Here is a 21,520-nt window from a genome sequence, read left to right as displayed (position 1 = left end):
TGTAAATTGTTTGTTTATGTATGATGTTGATGATACAATAACCCCTGGTAATTTTCCCCAAGAGGAATAAAGTGAACCACATACAGTAGTATGATATCAAAGCATCCTGAAAGAAAAGTATGCTGGTTGTGGATTTTTGAACAGATTCATAGTTTTCATAGTTAGTGGATTATTGGATTTCACAACGTGCCATGTTAGTAAGTCAAAGTTTCTGAGCAGAGAAGTTTGAGAGGAAACAAGTTATGAGCTAAATGCATTGGTCAATTTGAAATTTCATTATGTTGTTCCAGTGGTTATAATTGCAGAAGTAATCTGATGGAATGCTAATATTTCAATGTCTGCATATTATGTGAAGTCTTTTTATTCCTATTTTGATACAGGATAATCTTGTTCTATGCCCTTAAGCTCTCACATTTTGTTGTTGCAAGTTCTATTACTTGTGCAAATTATCACACCTTTTAATAAGAGGAGTTTTGTTGTCTTTTTCTTTTGACAATGGGTAAAAGCCGGTTGGGTTTGGAAGTAAAAGTATCTTTCCATCTAGGGTGGTTGACATTATTAAATGCCCTCTGACTCCGAATCAATCATTTGTAGATCCTTTACTTAATGCTTTTATCTTGCATATCCCCACCTGCGGCCTGCGTGGATGAGATTTTATTTGTTATGACTTGTGTATTCTGAATTTGATTAGTTTTGTATTTTCCCTTAAAAATATTCAACCTAATGCTAGATTTGCTTAATATGCAAAGAAACAAGAGGTTTAATGGAAATTCCCAGCTATTTATTTTGAATTGTTTTGTCAGTCCTTGGCAAATGAAAAGATTGATTTGGAGCACATTTCTAATTCTGTTTTGAAATAGTAGAACTCATAATGATTATTTTTAAACAACAGCAATATTTTTCTTTTCACTCTGTAGGTTTTGGGCAATGCTTCAGAATTCAAAAGAGCAGTGAAGCTCGTGATTACCACTGTCTCTTTTAATAAAGATTCAACTGTGCAAGTCTTTGAAGCAACTATCAGGTAAGCCATAGATCTGATCTCTATAATTTAAATCTCAAAATTTCAATCGACCCTTAATCCATTGAGAAAGTAAGTTACAGTTTAACACAAATTTAACAAGCCTTTGACTGATTTAATTATAAAGTTTCATTTTATGACCTTGAATTCTAATTTCCTTAAGCAAAGGATTAGATTTTCTGTTCTGTGAAATTGAATTCAACTATTTGTAAACAGATCTATTAGATCAGTGCAGGATCATTGCTTAATCTGGAATGCAAGGCAAAGTTACAAAATCTACCTGTATAATTTGTCCTCATGTATGTAGTTCTGATGAATCTGCTATGTATTGCTCTCAAGTTCGATGCATCTGTGAGATGTGGTGTCCAAGTCTGAAGTAACCACACGCAGCTGTAGAGGCCAAGACATTGGCTACATTTAAAATGGAGGTTGATGGGTACTTAATTAATAAAGTTTGAAAGACTCTGGGGAGAAGACAGAAGAATGGGATTGAGAGGAAAAATAAATCAGGCATGATTGAATGGTGGAGCAGTCTTGATGGCTGAATGGCCTAATTCTATTCCTATGTCTTTTGGCCTTGTATGGATTGCTATAACGTCTTCCCTTCGCATTTCAGTTTCCTTATGTTGAAGATCAATATTCCAATAACTTTTTTGATTTATTTTCTTATCCATTAACTTTTAGTTGAAGTCACATTATGTACCTTACGCAGTTAGTATCTAGGTTTCTTGGCTTCTCCATGAAGACTTATCACGAGATTTAAGTATTGGAGCCTTTTTGGCAGCTAGTGCTCAGTGGTTAAAAGTATTGACTAGAAATTATTAAAAGTGAATTTGTCACATCAAAATTCCTTCCCTTTGGTGATGCATATCCACTGCTTTTGTTGAATTTGAATCATTGCAAGCACCAGGGTAGGCATATATCTGCCTCCCTCTTTTTCTCATAACACTTGTTTCTAGTTGTGTAACACCATGTTTATTCTGAAACAGGATTTTAGGAAGCCTACTTTCTGCTCACATGATTATAATGGATCCTGCTCAGCCATTTGGAAACATGGTTCCAGAGGGCTATGATGATGAATTGCTTCACCTAGCTCGTGATTTGGCTGTAAGATTGTTGCCAGCATTTGAAAACACCAAAACTGGCATTCCTCATCCAAGGGTATGTGCCATTTAATGATTAGCTTATAGGTAGTTTGTTAGAACTGTAAATAGCTATAAAATTATTTATCTTTTATGTTATGCTATTGGATTTCTATTTAATAACATTGAATTTAAGGATATTTCTTAGATGTTAACTATGGTTTATTACTGTATGTTGAGTACAAAAGGTGCATATGTTGCTGTTGGGAGATCAGCATTGTTTTCTATTTTTCAGAGGCCACAAGAAGTCAAATTGGGAAATTTTATCTCTTCAGACATTATTGATGAAATTGAGCTTAATATGCTTGATTCCTAATTGCAGGGTGGGGAAAATTTATGGGAGAGAGAACAGAAATGAAAACAAATGTGTTCTAGAGAGCTCAAGAGATATTAGAACAATCAAAGAACTACCCTGTAGCTTCTATACAGTATCATGGCTGCTTTTGTATTCTTTTGTGAGATGTATGAAGTCACTGCAAGATCACAACTTGTGGGAATCTTCCAGTTAGCTATAATACCAGAGTGAAGAGAACAAAAATGTTTGCAGTAGCGCATAGAGCAATGGCAGTGAATGGTTTAAGAGCCAGTGGCAACTGTGAGAATGCGTTGAAGGTTCCATCTGAAGGATATATAAGAAAGGAACTGTTTAAAGGCGGAGAGAGAGAAAGATGAATCAGATAGAAAGGAAATACAGAGCAAAAGAACAGCAGTTCATGTACTGACAACACTTTGTATTCCTTAGGACAACATTCCAGTCAATATTTTTGGGTAACCAAACTTTCTATTGGAATTGGCTTATTCCAATGGACAGTCATCAACCTGAAGTATAATTCCAAAATTCTCAGCACTGGTACTTACTAATTGGCATTTACACTATTGTTTCTATTTCATATTTCCAACATGAACCTATTTTTTGTATCGCTTTCACCTGTTATTGTTGACTTAAATTATATTTCAGCTTGATAAAGAATACTTGTATAAACTATATATTGCTTTCTAAAAAAAATTCTCAGGTGAATTTAAAGAGGGGCGTGCCTTCTAGTTGTCTGAACGAAACCTGCACTGCTGGAGCTGGTTCTCTGCTTGTGGAGTTTGGAATCCTTAGCCGCCTCATTGGGGATTCTACTTTTGAATGGGTAGCTCGCCAAGCAGTGAGAGCTCTCTGGAAACTGAGAAGTGATGAGACGGGACTCCTAGGTAACCCATTTCTCATGAAACTACAAAAGCTATATTTTAATGTAAAATAAAGTGGTAGCCCATCACATTTTTTTGTCAACATTTTAAAATTTGAATTTGAAATTTGAAGGGAAAAAACACTGCTCTATGGTGTCTTTTCATTTAAATCTGTCACAGTTTGGATAATATAATAATTGATTGAGGCATTTTTAAGGACGGCCTTTTTAAGTGATCAACACCTGCCTGACTGTTCCTTGTTGAAAGAAATTGGGGAATATTAATAGCTGCACAAAGACTGAAATGTGAAGTAAGAAATTGCAAGATGCATTATACTTTTATGCCAAAATGTTTTTATGGTATCAGTTATCTTAAAATTTTGCAATACAGCAGCTGTCAGTTCTTGCTGTTTTCAGTTGAGTGCTCGAAATAGCTTGATCCTGATATGGGTCTTGCAGTAGAGCAGGGGTTCCATAAAAGGTTCCAACCTTTTTTATGCCATGGACCCTTACCATTAACCGAGGGGTTTGTGGACCCCACATTTGGAACCCTTGCTGTAGAGAGTTAGTTGTTTCTTTTTTTTGTGTATACTTAAAAATGAAAATAGTATATCTTGTAGTTGGTACTTCTGTCCATTATGGATTATACTGTGACATAGTATACTACTGCCAGGTATATTTTGCTCTAACTATACCACACCATATCTAAAACATCTGTGATAGTTCTAGGTAAACCTTCCTAGAGCTGTGTCTTAGAGATAATTGTAGTATTGCTCTGCTGCACTGTGAGTTTCAGGGTTGTTTGGTTCCTTTTGCTTAAACCTTCTTAACTCTCTTAAATCCTGTCCCACCCTAAGCTACTGCTGTTGCCAAACAAGACTGGCTATGGATCTAACTTGCTATAGGGATCTGATCTGCTTCCACCCACCTAGGGATGCCAATACTGTTATGGAGATCTTCTCCTGTAACCATGATTAGAGAGGCACATAGAGAATCTGTATTTAACAACAAGTAACCATTATTGTCTCAACTAAAAAGCATGTGGGTTCACAAACCTACTACCTGTGTGCACACATTAAAATTCCCTGACCCTTTATGAATAGTCGAAGAAGAGAAAAGGTATCACCCGGGGAAAGAGTCTGCGCTGGCCAGACGCTCTTTGTAGTCCTGATTTCCACGTGTCTATGAGGTCCTCCTCATCTGTGATGCTTGGTGTCTTGAGAGCTATCACTGTTATGTATTTATCATGTTCCTCATCAGATGAACTGATGGATCTCCATCCTGTTGGCTCAAGGTCACCTGACCTACCTGGGTCACCTTTTTACTGATTCTAGTTCAGGGCTACAACCAATGTTGTTCTATGGTTTCTGCCCCCTGCCAGCCTTCTGTATTTGTTCCTTTCAACTGTGTGTGCTGCAAACCAGTCGAGCTAGGCAACCCAGACACTGAGTTGAACTAGATTAATGATCACTCTTCTGATAAGTCTGTCACTGTTCATAATAGGTAGCTGAGAATGGTCTCAGGTTTAGCAAGCTGAAGCTCCTTGTGTCCCCATTGAATTGCTCTGATTAGTTTATCCCAGAGAAAGTGTCAGATCAGAGTTCACAGAACGGGGGGAAACAAAGACAATTGGTTCGTCTGCTTCTCCTGTCCTTGATTCCTTCAGGTTCTGTAATTTGTAGACTGTAGTTCTTTCTGGCCAACAGACAGTAGTGACTTTTGGTGTTTATTACCATTGTGCTGCTTCACTGCCCTTCCTGGCCTTTCTCACTTTATTTTTTCCTTTGAATCGTCTTCAACACCAGTGTACTGTCTACCTTAGCTAAGGTTTTCTAGCTCCTCTTTTGCCACAAATTGGTATCCGATATCCAAACAGAAAGCTTGACTGAAATACTGTGTGTCCCTTTATGTTTCTCTACTTGCTAGGACTTGGAGATGGAGTGAGTGATTATGCATGCACTAAGAGAGAGGCGGTTGATGATAGGTAGGATGAGGATAGTTTGCTAAACAATACATTGAAAACTAGATAATTGAATAATAACTGAGCTTATGATGGGAGCTAAGCACACAGCCTTGTGGTGCACCTGTGCCGATAGAGATTGTGGAGATGTTGCCAATCTGAACTGACTGGGGTCTGCAAGTGAGGATTCAGTTGCACAAGGAGGCATTGAGGCCAAGGTCTTGGAGCTTATTGATTAGTTTTGAGGGGATGATAGTATTGAATTGATAAAGAGAATCCTGATCTATGCATCTTTGCTGTCCAGATGTTCGAAGATTGAGTGAAAAGCTAATGAGATGGCATCTGCTGTGGACTTGTTGCTCTGATAGGCAAATTAGAGTGGGCAGCATTTGATATGTTTCATCACCAACCTCTCAAAGCACTTCATCACTGAGGATATTAGTGATACTGGGCAATAGTCATTGAGGCATGCTTTACTTGGGTATAATTGAAGCCTGCTTGTAGCAATTAGGTACTCAGACTGCCAATGTGAGAGGTTAAAGATCCCAGGGAACACACCAGTTGATCAACACAGGTCATTAGTACTGGGCCAGGTGCTTTCACCCTCTTGATGGCTGCTTGCATATCAGCCTTAGTTCAGAGATCTTGCAACTGGATGTCTGCAAAATAGGAATTATAGTAAAGTATGTTAATTACATTCATGTTTTTATGATATTTATTTGTTTGAATTAACATTGACAATTTCTGCAGAGTTAGTGCTAATCAGTCTTCCTTTGGCTGAGGTTCTCCTTCATAACTAAGCTGTCGTTAGCTCTAACACAGGTGTTCAGTCATTTAACATATCCTGTGATCTTTTGAAGTTCAAAATAGGTCAAGTTGTGCAATTGTTATAATTTTCTGTATTTGTATATGTATACTTGAACACTTGGACATTCAGCTTTCTATCATCTTTTACATAGGGAATGTGGTAAACATCCAGACTGGACAATGGGTTGGGAAGCAGAGTGGATTGGGAGCAGGAATGGACTCTTTCTATGAGTATCTCCTGAAATCCTACATACTGTTTGGAGAAAGTGAAGATCTGGAGATGTTTAATGCTGCATATGAAAGCATTCAAAATCATCTGAGAAGAGGGTATGACGTTCCTTGTGTACTTAAGATTCTGTGGACAATTATTGCGTTGCTACAACCAGTTAACCTTGATTTGATTTAAACAAAATATGCTGCTTAATACCTTGTTCATAGCAGATTTCACTTGGTTAGTAAATACACTGATAATTCATGTAATATCTGAAAATTTTCATTAGTATTAATGATTCGTTGTAAGGAAAGGCAGAATTGTGATGAAAGAAATGTCAGATTAAAAATTGCCATAAGCCATTACATAAACTATACAGAACTACAAATTAAAACACTATAATATTAAATATTTTAAACATTGGGTTTTTCATTTTACCTCTGTTTAAATAATAATAATATTCTCAGTTTCAGTTAGTCCTGACGAAGGGTCTCGGCCCGAAACGTCAATTGTACTTCTTCCTGTAGATGCTGCCTGGCCTGCTGTGTTCCACCAGCATTTTATGTGGATTAATTTGGACCATAGGCCACTTTCTAATCTTGAAAGTTTGTCCTTAGTCTCTTCAAGTTAGCTTTTAATGCAAACATTACTCTTTTAAACGTGAGTGATGCACAATTGACATTTTATGGACTGATTTTTCCTGTTCTGTTGTTCAATGCATGCTATGTCAACACAAAAAAATTAGTCTGCAGATCAGAATATCCTACAATATCCTCCAGAAATTACTACACGATATACTGTATACTAAAGAATGGGTGGTATCCGTGTGATGAACTAATGCCACTTCCTTTGCTGAATATTTTAGTGATGTAGTTTTAATTATTATCAAAGATGTGATAATAGCACATTTGGAAAGCGGTGAAATCATCGGACAAAGTCAGCATGGATTTGTGAAAGGAAAATCATGTCTGACGAATCTTGTAGAATTTTTTGAGGATGTAACTAGTAGAGTGGATAGGGGAGAACCAGTGGATGTGGTATATTTCGAATTTCAAAAGGCTTTTGACAAGGTTCCACACAGGAGATTAGTGTGGAAACTTAAAGCACACAGTATTGGGGGTATGGTATTGATGTGGATAGAGAATTGGTTGGCAGACAGGAAGCAAAGAGTGGGAATAATTTGGACCTTTTCAGAATGGCAGGCAGTGACCAGTGGAGTACCTCAAGGCTCAGTGCTGGGACCCCAGTTGTTTACAATATATATGTTAATGATTTAGACAAGGGAATTAAATGCAGCATCTCCAAGTTTGCGGATGACATGAAGCTGGGCGGCAGTGTTATCTGTGAGGAGGATGTTAAGAGGATGCAGGGTGACTTGGATAGGTTAGGTGAGTGGGCAAGTTCATGGCAGATGCAATTTAATGTGGATAAATGTGAGGTTATCCACTTTGGTGGCAAGAACAGGAAAACAGATTATTATCTGAATGGTGGCCGATTAGGAAAAGGGGAGTTGCAACGAGACCTGGGTGTCATTGTATACCAGTCATTGAAAGTGGGCATGCAGGTACAGCAGGCGGTGAAAAAGGCGAATGGTATGTTGGCATTCATAGCAAGAGGATTTGAGTACAGAAGCAGGGAGGTTCTACTGCAGTTGTACAAGGCCTTGGTGAGACCACACCTTGAGTATTGTGTGCAGTTTTGGTCCCCTAATCTGAGGAAAGACATTCTTGCCATGGAGAGAGTATAAAGAAGGTTTACCAGATTGATTCCTGGGATGGCAGGACTTTCATATGAAGAAAGACTGGATCGACTAGGCTTATACTCGCTGGAATTTAGAAGATTGAGAGGGGATCTTATTGGAACGTATAAAATTCTAAAGGGATTGGACAGGCTAATTGCAGGAAGATTGTTCCCGATGTTGGGGAAGTCCAGAACGAGAGGTCACAGTTTAAGGATAAAGGGGAAGCCTTTTAGGATTGAGATGAGGAAAAACTTCTTCACACAGAGAGTGGTGAATCTATGGAATCCTCTGCCACAGGAAACAGTTGAGGCCAGTTCATTGGCTATATTTAAGAGGGAGTTAGATATGGCCCTTGTGGCTAAAGGGATCAGGGGGTATGGAGAGAGGGCAGGTACAGGGTTCTGAGTTGGATGATCAGCCATGATCATACTGAATGGCGGTACAGGCTCGAAGGGCCGAATGGCCTACTCCTGGACCTATTTTCTGTGTTTCTATTAGCACAATAATACATTTGAAACAAATGTTATGAAGTCTGTATTCTCTTCCAGAGTTAGCTTATCAACTGACAGATTGTAGTTTTAAATTTGTATCAATATTTTTTAACACAGGCGTGAAGCTTGTAATGAAGGAGAGGGAGATCCTCCACTTTATGTTAACGTGAATATGTTGAATGGGCAATTAATGAACACGTGGATTGATTCACTGCAAGCCTTTTTCCCTGGTCTTCAGGTATATTATTGATTTTAAAATGAACATTTTTCTAAACACTTGTAACGTTTCCTAGTAGGCTTTATTAAGGCATAAAGATATTTTTATTTGGTTTTAGGTGTTAACAGGTGATGTAGAAGATGCTATTTGCCTCCATGCCTTCTATTATGCTATATGGAAGCGATATGGGGCTCTTCCAGAACGGTATAATTGGCAACTGCAAGCTCCTGATGTGATGTTTTACCCACTAAGGCCCGAATTAGTTGAGTCTACATACCTACTATATCAGGTATGATACCAGCAATTTAATATTATTTTCATTGCAACCAGATTGTCGTCTGGTCCGATGTGTTCAAGAGCTCTTTTGACTCCCTATCATTATCATGTTTTGTTAAATACCTTCATGCTCTTCAGACTCATCTGTGTGAGTAAGTATAATAGAATTGTTCCAACACAGGGAAACATTAGCGTTTCATTGTAGTTAGAACAATAGTGTGGAAACAGAGAGAAGGCAGGGGATTGGGGCTGAAAAGGAAAATGAATCAACCATGATGAAATGGCAGAGCAGACTCGGTGGTCTAAATGGCCTAATTCTGCTCCATTATCTTATGATCTATGAAACTCGTTGTTGTGTGTCACCTTCAGAAGGGGTGAACAAATAAAGCTTTATATACACTTACTCATCAGGATGCACCAGCAAAATGAGTAATGCAATAAATAGTGTGGTTTAGAGAGGAAATTCAAGAATTTCAGTTTGAAATCCTAGTTAAAATAATGGCCACCCTAGTGATGGAATGGTTAAGATCACTGATGTGAAAATGGAGTAAAATATGGGATATGTGGCTGATTTCTCAGGAAGGAATTGTCTGGATAACTTTGCTTTTAAGCTCTTGGCACTTTAAGGTCATGTAATATGAGCAAATCATTCATTTTGAGTTCCTTGCTTTGAAGATTTCTGATCTGGATGTTTAGTCCTCTAGATTTTTTTTAAATTGCTTGAAATTATGTTATACGTCCATGGAATTTGTAATGTGCAAACAAACTGATCACGAATCTCTGCCAAGCTGCAGTGTAGTTTATATTGATTTCTGAAGAATGAATGCTGGGATGTGTGTCAGCTTCATGCTGTTTAATAAACAGTAACAGTTTGTGAGCAGAAGGAATGATGCTGTAGTGTTACAGCATTTGTAGGCTTACTAACATCTGGGCACAAGCAAAGTTACATTTGTTCAGTGCTGAAGTTTCTAAACTTTGAATATTTTTGCAAATAATTTTTCATAATAGGTATTTGCCTCTTTTGCATGATTTTCATGTATAACTAACTATATCTCAGTGAAAGTTTAGTCCAGAAATTGCATGTTTGGTCATTTGCACAGTCAAATCTGCATCCTTTGCAGGATGTGCTTGTTATCTGTCTCTACAGTCAGTCAGGGAATATTCTAATTGGGATAGATTTGTAGGAAAATATATGCATCCCTTGGAGTACGGTGCCTGTATCTACATTAACATGTGTTGGATTAAGATTCCACGTGAACTGAATTTGCTGAATCTGATTCCATGTTACTGCATGTATGGGACATGGCTTATACAAATTCCATATTTTGTCAATTATAGTACAGAAAACTCCTGCTACATTATAATTCCAGATGCTGTCCTTGACCTGAAATCATTGAATTAACTCAATTGCAGCGGCCAAGCCGTGCTTTGATTGAAATCACCCAGTTAGGCATGGACTGATTATCGATTGTTTCCATAGAGCTTTGAGAGTTTGGCAATGAATTGTATTTTCCGGGAAACTACTTTATAAATGTTAAATTAAAAATTCCGTATTGAATTTGTGCTGTGAAGAATCAGCATTAATTGATTTTGATGCCTTTGATTGTATCTCACTTTGTTTTTCTTATCAGGCAACAAAGAATCCTTTCTACTTGCATGTGGGAATGGATATCCTTCAAAGTCTAGAGAAGTACACAAAAGTCAGGTCAGTATTTGGAATGCAATCTATACATTGTTCATAGGTGTACTGTGTAAAGTTCATCCTTGAATGTTGTTTTTTGTAAAAACCTTAAAGTTTAATATTGCTGTTAAATCACTTTTAAATGCTCCATCAGGATAAGTTTCTTGATTACTACTGTTAACTTTTGGATTACTTAACAGTGTAGTTGTAAATATAAAGGTTTTGATTAGGTGAATAAGATTTTATAGGAAATAAACTGGTGTTACTTTTTACTAGATTAAATTCATGAGTCAGATTTGAATGGATGCAATTGAATGAAGTGACACATAAGTAGCAATGATGAAGAGCAGAAGGAGAGGAGAATGTAGAAATGTTTTTCACAGTCCTGTGTGTTAAGTGTTTGCCTGCTCTGTAATGAAGATTTCTTAACAACTTGGAGATCTAAGGCATTCAATTGCACCAGGAGAACCCAACCTTTCTCTTCGGCTGGTCATGCTGGAAGAAGGGATGTCCTTACTTTCAAAATTTTGAAGATTTCCGTTAGTTTGGTTCTTCCATTAAATTGATTGCATCTCTCTACTATCAGGCTCTGATGAAAGTTTATTGATTTGAATTGTTAATATTGTTCCCTCTAACTTGTAGCCCATTTTCAATGTCATTTTTTATTTCAGATTTTTCTTGTTTGCACAATATTGCTTTTGTATTAGTTAACCAGGTTAACAGTTAATATGGCCAAGGGTTATCCACCTCTAATAAAAATAAGAGTCTCATGCATACTGACTGCAGCACAGTAGTGTAGTGTTTAGCATAACACTCTTACAACACCAGAATCCCGGCTTCAATTCCCACCTTTGTAAGGAATTTGTATATTTCCCTGTGACTACGTGGGTTTTCTTCGGGTACACTGGTTGCCTCCCACATTTCAAAGGCATATAGGTTAGTAGGTAAATTGTTCACATGGGTGTAATTAGGCAGTGTGGATTCATTGGGCTGGAGGGACCTGTTACCATGCTGTATTGTGAAATTAAAAAAAAATTCATGATGTTTCTAATTATTTTCTTTTGCCTTGTCTCATACATGTCCACACCCTCCCCTGCTGGTTATTAAAGGATGCAACCAATAAATTGTTAGGAGCTGATCATTTTAGGTGTACTTCTGTGGTATAAGAATGGTTATTTCTTAGTAGTATTAGTATATCGCAAGCATCTGATCCTTCCTTCCCACTTAGCCCTCCATTTTCTCTTTGATCCATGTGGCTTTCTAAGAATCTTTTATAAGTCCCTAATGTATCTGTGCATTCCATGCGCATACCACTCTTTGTGTAAAAAGAAAAACCTATCTTTGTCCACCTATACTTGCCTCCAATCACCTTAAAAGTATGCCCTCTTATATTAGCTATTGCCGCCCAAGGAAAACAGCGTTGACTCTCCAATTGGTTTTGATCATCTTGTACACCTATATCAAGTGTCCTCTCATCCTTCACTCAAATAGAATAGCCCTAGCTCTCTCAACCTTTCCTCTTGAGACATATTTTCTGATTCAGGCAGCATTCTGGTAAATCTCCTTTGCACCCTCTAAAGCTTCCAGATCCTTTCTATAATGAGACCACCAGAACTGAACACAATACTCCGAAGTGTGGTCAAACCAGAGTTTAACAGCGCTGCAATTTGCGGCTCCTGAGCTCAGTCCCCCAGCTAATGAAGGCCAACACACCATTGGCCTTCTTAACCATCCTATCAACTTGCGCAGCAACTTTGATAGATCTGTGGACATGGACCCCAAGATCCCTCTGTTCCTCTATGCTGCTAAGAATCTGCCATTGATTTTGTACTCCACCTCCAAGTTTGACCCTCCAAAGTGTTTCATTTCACTCCTTTCCAGCTTGAAATACAGGTGACCCCGCTTTACAAATGTTCGCTTTATGCCACTTCGCTTTTACAAAAGACCTAGATTAGTAACCTGTTTTCACATTACAAAGAGGATTCTCGCTTTTACAAAATTTTTTCCCATATAAATTAATGGTTCTTCGCCTTACGCCATTTCGGCTTAAGAAAGGTTTCATAGGCACATTCTACCTTTGTAAAGGGGAGGGGGGGGAGACACCTGTACATCCTCCCAGCATTGCATCTTGTCATCCAACATTTGTGTGATCTCTGAAAGCTTTCATTATATCATTCATATTTGGGCACTATATGAGAGAGAGTGTTCACTTTTTAGAATAATTGAATTTTCACTTTTTTTTAACTTCCAAGCTCATTTAATTTAATCTGTCTCCCTTTCACTATTAAAGTGGCCTTTATTTGGTTCCTTGTAATGCATTGTAACTTCAAGCTTCACTGTTAATTACGAGTAATACATACAGAATGCTGGAGGAACTCAACAGGTCAGGCAGCATCTAAGGAGAGGAATTAACTGTCAGCGTTTCAGCCTGAGACCCTTCATAAATTGTTGCCAGACTTCGAGTTGCTCGAGGATTTTGTGTTTGTTACTTTGGATTTCTAGCATCTGCAGAGAGTCTTGTGTTACTATTATATTTTGAAAACTTTTGTGTACTGCTGTTCTAACAGCTTAAATTCATATTAACACTTGCTCCTCTCACTATTTTCAAACATTTATAGCAATACTTTTCTGCATACTTATTCCTTGGCAATTATTGTTCTAATTTGGTTCAGTGTTCTCCTGGGATTTGTCTTGTATTGATTATCCCTTTTCACTCAATTACTTTTTTTTAATCAATACAGAATCATTGCCAACTGCTTAGCTAATCTCAGTCTGGTTCCAGATTTGCTTCATTGGGAACTCTTTAAATTTATCTCCTATCCTTGGGGCCTCCTGCTTGCTCCTACCACTGTGTTTTTCCTGATACTTATTGTATTTTCCATTTGATTTCAACATTTTCTATATAAAGTATCCTACATTCTGTCACTGGTTAGGTAACAGATCTTTGGAACATAAGCTGCCTGTGGGTCTGACCTGAATAGTTAAATCACTTTTCATGGATGTTTCCTGAAGTGCTGAGTGTTTCTAGCAGTTTCTGTTTTTAATTTAGCTCTCCAATATCTGCAGTCTTTATTGATTGGTATTCTTTTGATACTTACGACTACAAAGGGTAACAAAACAGGCCGGTTGTCAGTTCTGATTTTCTGCTATTTGATTGGTTACACTGGACGATAAAGATTTTGCTTTCTGAATACTTTTGAGTCTGTATTATGGATTTTGGGTTGCTGATCATAAAAATCATCGTGAAATTTCCCTATCACACACCGGTTATTTTGTAATCACCTGTATTTGTTATTTCTATTCATAATACAAGTTAATTAAAATATTGCCCACAATGTAAGCTGAAAAGTTTTCTATCTTGTCCAGTAATGCTTAGGCATACTTAAGTAGGATGGATGCTGCAATGCAGAACAGGTTTTAGAAAGGCTATAAAAGCATTACACACACATTGTTCCATGCATTGCGTTACATGTATATCGGTTTGCAATCACGGTGATGTGCGTACTCTATGCACATAGCATATTGTATGTACTCATAATAAAGTAATTGTATTTTCAGGAGTATTGATAGCAAAATGTCTTTCCAATGTTGCAATACCCACAATATTTTCTGTTATATTTGTGATGAGTATACACTTAAATCTCAAAGATGGAGCATAACTCTTATTAAGAAAGCTTATGAGCTCTGTTTTGGATATAAAACTGTTGACCAAGACAAAACTTAGGCTCCTCACATTTGTTGCATTCCCATTTAGATTCTTCCCTGCAAATCTTGGCACTATCAGTGGTGAGTACGGTGAAAGGTTTCACCTGGACAATGCGGTCGTGGAGAGACTGTATCAGGGCAACTGGAATTTATCAATGCTGACTGATTATTGTTGGGCACTTAAGTGAGAAGCTTCAGACACTTGAGTACAAATGAAAATCATCAACAAAACATTTTTTGCTTAGTTGAATTATTGCAAAGCGTCAGCATGGTTACACAATTAAATGCATTATATTCAATTAAAATTAATTTCTTGTTTCTCCAAATTCCTACGTGATACAAGTAGTCTGAAATTACATTTGTATTCAGTTTCAAGTGGTCTATCAACCACAAAATATTTCTGAGGAAGCAATACTTCTTTAAAAAAAAATTGTTAGGCAGTGTTATATGACATATTGTGGCACTTTAAGTTACTGTTGGCTGTTTTATTTGGAAGCAGATGTGGTTATGCTACACTTCATCATGTAATAGACAAGTCAAAGGAAGACCGAATGGAGAGCTTCTTTCTCAGTGAGACCTGTAAATATTTATATTTGGTACGTTACCTTTTTAGTAATTTGTTTAATAAAGGTAGTTGGTTATTGCAGTAAAATATTGTTTAATACAGCCAGTTGTTATCTGGAATATTGGTGGCTGAAAGCAAATTTAGTGGAAAAGTAATTGGATGAATACTAGAATGGAAAATAGAGTGTCCTGGGGAGTGTGGGATTGATTAAATTGTCATTTCAAAGAACCAGCTTGTTTCTAATAGGCCTACTTCTGTGTTTGGTCATTCAATTATTTTATTGTCTGCTAAATCGTCATGGGGAATTGTCTGAAATGCAGTTTGTAACTGAGAAACAGCTGTAGATCAGGGAGAAATGAAACTAACCCCTAATCTTGTCAATGATGGAACATTGTAATTGCAAACTGACAAGTTTACATTGTAAACTTTGCACTGTAAAAGAGAAATTCATAATTTCTGGTAGAAAAACATTGGCGTAACTGTTTCAAAGGCATGGCATGCACAAATGAGACAGATTTTTTAAAAAACTGAGTTTGAGATAATCTTGCTGCATGATGACAAGACTTGTAAGTTTAGATGCATGCCAGTAAGCAGAGTCACAAATTAAGGATTTATGCAGATTTTTCAAGTAAGTCTTGTGGTTAAGTTGTATCTCTATCCTTTATGTAAAGCACCTTTCTGTTGTCAACTAAGAGTGGTTTAATTCTCATTTTTGGAATGCCTGTCTATTGGTGCCACTGCTTAGAGGGATTTTACTGCTTGTCTTTGTAACTGCCTCTGGACTGAGTGGATTTTTGGCAATTTCACTGCTTAGTTCCAGAGTCTCAAAGCGGATCAGATAAGAACTGGTATCCTTCATCAGGGGCTTTGGTTATCCATATGGATTTTACAGCAATCTGTCTGTGCCATGCTACCTTTCAATTTATTTGTTAAATTCAATATTAGTCCAGCTGCCTGGTGGGATTTAACCATTGATTAGTAGTCAAGTTTCGGGATAGGATTCCAGTACTTCACTGTTTTGCTACCACAGCTTATCATGCCCCCATGTTTTCCTGTCTCTTCACCATGGGAATAGTTTCTCATGGCTCTTTTTAAATTGCTTGCGGACATGTCAATCATACTTTAATTTTCCATCATCTCAAAATTTTGAGCCCAGTCAGTGTAACCTGTATTCCTAACATAACCTTCCAGTCTAGGTGTCATTTTGGTGAATCTGCCTTGTGCTACTTGCAAATCTAATGCACCTTGAGTGAACTGTGCCAGAAATGACTACAGTGCTTCAGATGACATATGACAGCTCTGCATCGTTGTTATGTAACTTTCTGTACTCCATCTGTCAAAAGGGCTCAGTTAATCATATAGCTGTGCCCTAAAATTTAGTACAAGACCCTAACCCTCTGCTTATCTGAAGTAGCGGCTTCTTAGAACTTAACACTTAGATCTTTGATACACAAACTGAATCATCTTTTTCCTATATTGAATTCTATTTGTCACAACCTTGTCACTTAAATTTATCTGCCATTGCAGTCTACTTGCAATCTCTTCCCCGGCTGTATTGTTACCTAACCTTGTGCCGTCAGCAACTTTAGACATGCAAATCTCACTTCCATCTAATAAGCTATAGTGAAAGCAACACACACAAAATATTAGAGGAACTCAGCAGGTCAGGCAGTATCTATGGAAAAGAGTCTTCTCCATAAACATACTTTTCCATAGATGCTCCCTGTTTCCTCCAGCATTTTGTGTATGTTGCTTTGGATTCCAGCATCTGCTGATTTTTTTTTGTGTAGTGTGAAATTGGGTTTTATGAAATAGAAGCAAAAATAGGCCATTTGCCCCTTTGTTGCTCTGTCATTCAATAAGATTATGTGCAATAATTTACCTCATTGAACTTTCCTACTGCTGTTAACCTCTTATTTCTTGACTCCTTTATAATTTAAAAACCCAGAGATCTGCTGAACAAGGTAGATATATATGCATGTTCTTGCTTCAAATTAATCAGTTCCCTGTATGAGCTTAGACTGTTTCCAATTCAACCTTCATAATAATTTCTTGTGTGAAATCTTGTGGAAATTACTTCAATTTATACAATTATTTACTGCATCTTGTAACCTTGCATTGAAGGGATGAATTTAGTACTTTCACTTCTGATTGTTGTATGTTAATAATGTATGGTAATGGATTTGAAATTGTTTCTTGAGTTGTTTCTGAATATAACTGTTTAGATCAGACTGTGTTGCTGTTCAGATGCTAATGGATTAGATAAAATCAACTTTTAATCTTGTCTTTGTTTTGAATGAATGAACAGTTATTTGACGAAGACAACCCATTGCATAGATCAGGGAGCAAATATCTTTTCACAACAGAAGGACATATTTTGCCAGTAGATAAACTTTTCAGAGAAAAACCCTGGGAAGATGCCACCACTAAAGAAGAAGGTACAGTGGGCACCTCCAGTCTGCTGGCCCACAGACCTGCTAATTCCAGCATCAATGTAAGTCAGACTAGTTGTATATGATTTTTTAAAAATGTCTACAAATTGGACAATGTTGAAATTTGTACCAGACCAGTGCAGTTCTGTCTCAAAATTAGCATGTATAGGAATGAGTGTTATTTATAAAGCCAGTGTATCCTTGGTTGGGCAGAATGGCCTGTTTCTGTCATATATTCATTATGATAACTTTTGTCACTATCCCTCTTGTTATGGCAAGAGCATGGGAGATGGGTTCTAGTGGTATATCCAATTCCATGGCTACATTGACACTGGTTAAGGGCAATCTCTTTATCTCTTCCAGTCTGTATATGTATGTGAAGTAAAGTTGCTGTGGTATCATGTACCATGCATTTAATCTGTTTTTAACAAGATACTGAATAATAATCTAAATGCAGAAAACTAGTTAATTAATTTTATTCTAAATCAAAATAGGATAGTTTTGTTTTGCATTTTGGTGTAATGAAAATTAATTGCTTTGAAAATACCTCCACAGTGCAGCAGAGTCCCCAGTGAGAGAAGATACGCGTTGCCTTTAAAGGGAGTTTACATGCAGCAGATTGACCAGATGGTGGGACTTCATTGAAACAACCTCATCTCGAATGCACAGATGTCCAGGGACAGAACCTACAGCTATGCAACTTTAAATTTTTTTTGTATATAAATGTGTTAACATTTATTTATTAAAATTTTTAAAACTTCTCAAAGCTTTTCTAAGACATGTAATTTCATTTCTGCAATAGTGGTATTACAAATGCATCTTGCTTCAATGCAAGGGAAAAATGTTTTTGTTAAAATAGGTGGGGTTTTGATGTGCAAGTGTCTTCCATGAAGGCATATGTTTAATCATTTGTCTAGATAAAAATTTAAATGTAGAAGACTTGTGCTAGATATTTGTTTAAATTCACTTTTGTAATTACCTTGTCTTAAATGTCCAACAGTGTGAAGTAAGAAAGCTTCATTGAACATAATGATATCCAAATTTATACTAATGCATATATTTCATATTGGAGTAAGAATCAACCAATGCTATGAAGAACTGAACTGTGAAGGAGCATTAGTCAGTTTGCCTGGTGTAGTGCTGAGTGTCTATAGCAAAAGAGTATAACCAACTCTGGATTTGGCTAACGTGCCTTCAAACTATCGGTGCATTTAACTGAAGGTATGTAGTGTCATGTCTGTCTGGATATCAAACAACATTGATTTTTGTTATCTTTCTCTTGTGTTCCATGTACATTAATTAGATGGTTGTGTTCCTGGCTGATTTGAGGACTACTTATAATGAAATGTTCCATAATCACATTCATTAACCACATCACAATTTATTTTTGTGGATGATTTTATGTGTTCTGTATTCAGAAAGTAAAGATGCTTTACCTCTTGTTTAAAAAATATAAAAGCAGCTGAGATATTATTGCTTGCTACATGACTGAAAGCATCCAGAACTTGACTTTTTGAAGGTATTGGGATATGTTCCTTACTTTCTGTTCATTACTTTTACCCACATTGGTGCAGATCAGTTTGAGAGCTCTGAAATTCAGATGAATTCATAGTCTTGTCTACAGTTCCAGAATGATTCCTTCTAAAGGCCAACTTAAAATAGTTGGCTTTCATTTTGATAACATTTGCTATGAGAAACTTGGTAGATCTTTTGACAAATTATAAATGCTGATTTTTAACTTCACCACATTCTATGCTTTCTGCATCAACAGTGAATCTGTCAGACACACTATGACGAACGTTAACCTCTCACAAATGGACAGTTACTGAATCATTATCCCTATTTTGTAACTGTTGTTTTGACCTTGGATGGGGATGGAAATGAAATGCACTTGGCTATAGCAGTGGAAAATGTATTAATCTTCTCAACAAAGGATGGACCATTAGCACTTGTTTACACTTAGCAAACTCCCTTTTGTTTATTTCCAGATTTACAATCTATTTGAATAATTTACCTAAAATTACAAAATTAAATTGTACCACATTTCTGTGTGTGTGTGCACACGCATATTTTCCCGCTCTTCCATTATTAGAAAATCATTGCACACCTTTTGGGTTTATCCAAACTGGTTGGAGAAGAGAATGGACAAGGGTACTCAGTGTCTGAATTGATGGATCCAGGAGCTGCAGATTAATGCTTTAAGGAACATTTGTGTAGTTCATGATGATGTGCCTTAGCATGGAGGTTGACTTGGGGCATCCAGATCGGCCAAAGGGGAAGTGAAGGAATAATTAGGGTAAACATTGATCATGTCTCGAGACAACGTTCTGTTATCTCCAGTCTATGGTTACATCTTCTGACTGATCTTCATCAGGTATCTCTTGCTAACATCGCTTACATACTGTATGTAATGTTCATTTGTGCAGTCTTGGCATTTCCAAACATTTGAGTGGCGTGTTTTTCAGCAACGTCGTCGATTGCTTGGCCCTGCCTTCTCTCACTGCTGTGCTCTCTTCTACACTCACTCTCACCCTCCTTCCACTATGCTTTCATCCCTTCCTTTTCTTACTGTTGTTCCAACCCGAACACTAATCTTTGCTTCTGCTTTCATGTGTTGTTTTTCTCCCCTTAGTTTGTCCATCTCATACCCCTCACCTTCCTTGAAGATAAAGGATCTTATTTCAATTCAGTCTTTTCTTGCTAAGTCAAATGAGACTGGAGATGAAAGAGAGTGAGATAATGGCCCACCTTGCTTGCTTTCTCCACTATCAAGTTGCAAACTTTTATTCTTTGTAATATATTAACATCAGAGTTATAAGTTTACCTGTTCCTTCCCTTGGCTTATTTGGATGATCCTCTAGTTTAACTGCTATTTTAATTTTATCAATCACATGGTAAAATTGTGCAATCATTGGGATTCCTCCAGATTCCTATACACTTATTTATGTGAAAGTAAGAGAGGTCTGATTAGGACACAATTACATAAGATTTTCCCTTCAGTTATGTGTGCAATGATGATGCTAAATGTTGTGGTTGGATGGCCAGCATTTTAACATTTTAGATGATTTCCATTTCTATGTGACCAATCTGAGTGCCATGGTAGATGGTTCCGAAGCACATGAGATCTGCCTCATTTTTAAGATATTGGTAAGATTACTTGTGGAGCATTGTTTTCTTACAGATAATAGTATTTACTCAAAAGCAGGATGTTTAATGTAAAGGACAATGCTGAACTATCGATGTTTACCAAAATCAATGTGCAATACACTTGTATAAAAGAAAATTGTAAAAATTTTATTTTCCCAGAAATGAGTAATGGTATTAAAGTGTCAAAGGACCAAATAGAAGTCAATAAAGATTCAATTCTATTTCTTTTTTGTTGCATTTGTTCTTTCTAATAAATAAGCCTATACTTGCATATCCTCTATATTTTCTAATCTCATTAATACCTTTTGAATAAAAGTAGCAGGCTTTTTTGAATGGTGTATTTCCAAAGATTGCTGAGATATCTGAAGGAAATGATTGAAATATATTTTTCACCAACTGCACAAATAAATACAAAGATCCTCTAAAATTATGGTTGTACTTTATTGTTGATCTAAAGTAGAGTCTTCCAAGTTACCTAATATCAGGCTATCAATACTTAACATCCAAACGTCAACCATAGCTAATTAAAAAATCAGTTTGGTCTGTCCAGTACTTAAAAGAAATGAGATATATTTATCTAACAACACATACAAAATGCTGGTGGAACGCAGCAGGCCAGGCAGCATCGAAAGGGAGAAGCGCTGTCGACATTTCGGGCTGAGACCCTTCGTCAGGTCTAACTGAAAAAAAAGATAGCAGGAGCATATATTTATCTTGCAGAATTATTTAATGTGATTTGCAAATTTTAATTTTAACCAGCTCTTTGTGTAATGTCTCGTAGTGAGAGACTTGGAGAGAAATAAACACAATCACCTATATTTCACCTGATGTAACCATTGCTGATCTTTTTAATTGATTTGTCCACAAACTGTATCCAGAGGACTTTATTTAGCCAGAGAGTGGCGAATCTGTGGAATTCATTGCCACAGATGGTTGTGGAGGCCAATTCATTGTG

General features: G+C 37.0%; 1 protein-coding gene across 2 annotated transcripts in view; it reads left to right on the top strand.

Moving 5' to 3' along the window:
- Window positions 1–20,786, top strand: part of edem1 (ER degradation enhancer, mannosidase alpha-like 1) — a 35,850-nt gene extending 15,064 nt beyond the window's left edge. The window contains exons 3-12 of one of the 2 annotated variants that reach the window (XM_073072449.1): window positions 918–1,021; window positions 2,008–2,179; window positions 3,174–3,357; window positions 6,252–6,426; window positions 8,660–8,780; window positions 8,878–9,048; window positions 10,667–10,740; window positions 14,921–15,017; window positions 17,295–17,480; window positions 17,974–20,786. In XM_073072449.1, coding sequence (XP_072928550.1) covers window positions 918–1,021; window positions 2,008–2,179; window positions 3,174–3,357; window positions 6,252–6,426; window positions 8,660–8,780; window positions 8,878–9,048; window positions 10,667–10,740; window positions 14,921–15,017; window positions 17,295–17,480; window positions 17,974–18,063 — 1,374 coding nt within the window. In that variant the 3' untranslated portion in view covers window positions 18,064–20,786. The remainder of the gene's footprint in view (window positions 1–917; window positions 1,022–2,007; window positions 2,180–3,173; window positions 3,358–6,251; window positions 6,427–8,659; window positions 8,781–8,877; window positions 9,049–10,666; window positions 10,741–14,920; window positions 15,018–17,294; window positions 17,481–17,973) is intronic. The other variant, XR_012102168.1, reaches the window with a different exon arrangement.
- Window positions 20,787–21,520: the final 734 nt, after the last annotated feature.

Source organism: Hemitrygon akajei, chromosome 19, assembly GCF_048418815.1.
Source record: "Hemitrygon akajei chromosome 19, sHemAka1.3, whole genome shotgun sequence".
Lineage (NCBI taxonomy): Eukaryota > Metazoa > Chordata > Chondrichthyes > Myliobatiformes > Dasyatidae > Hemitrygon > Hemitrygon akajei.
This window is presented reverse-complemented; position numbering and strand designations above follow the sequence as displayed.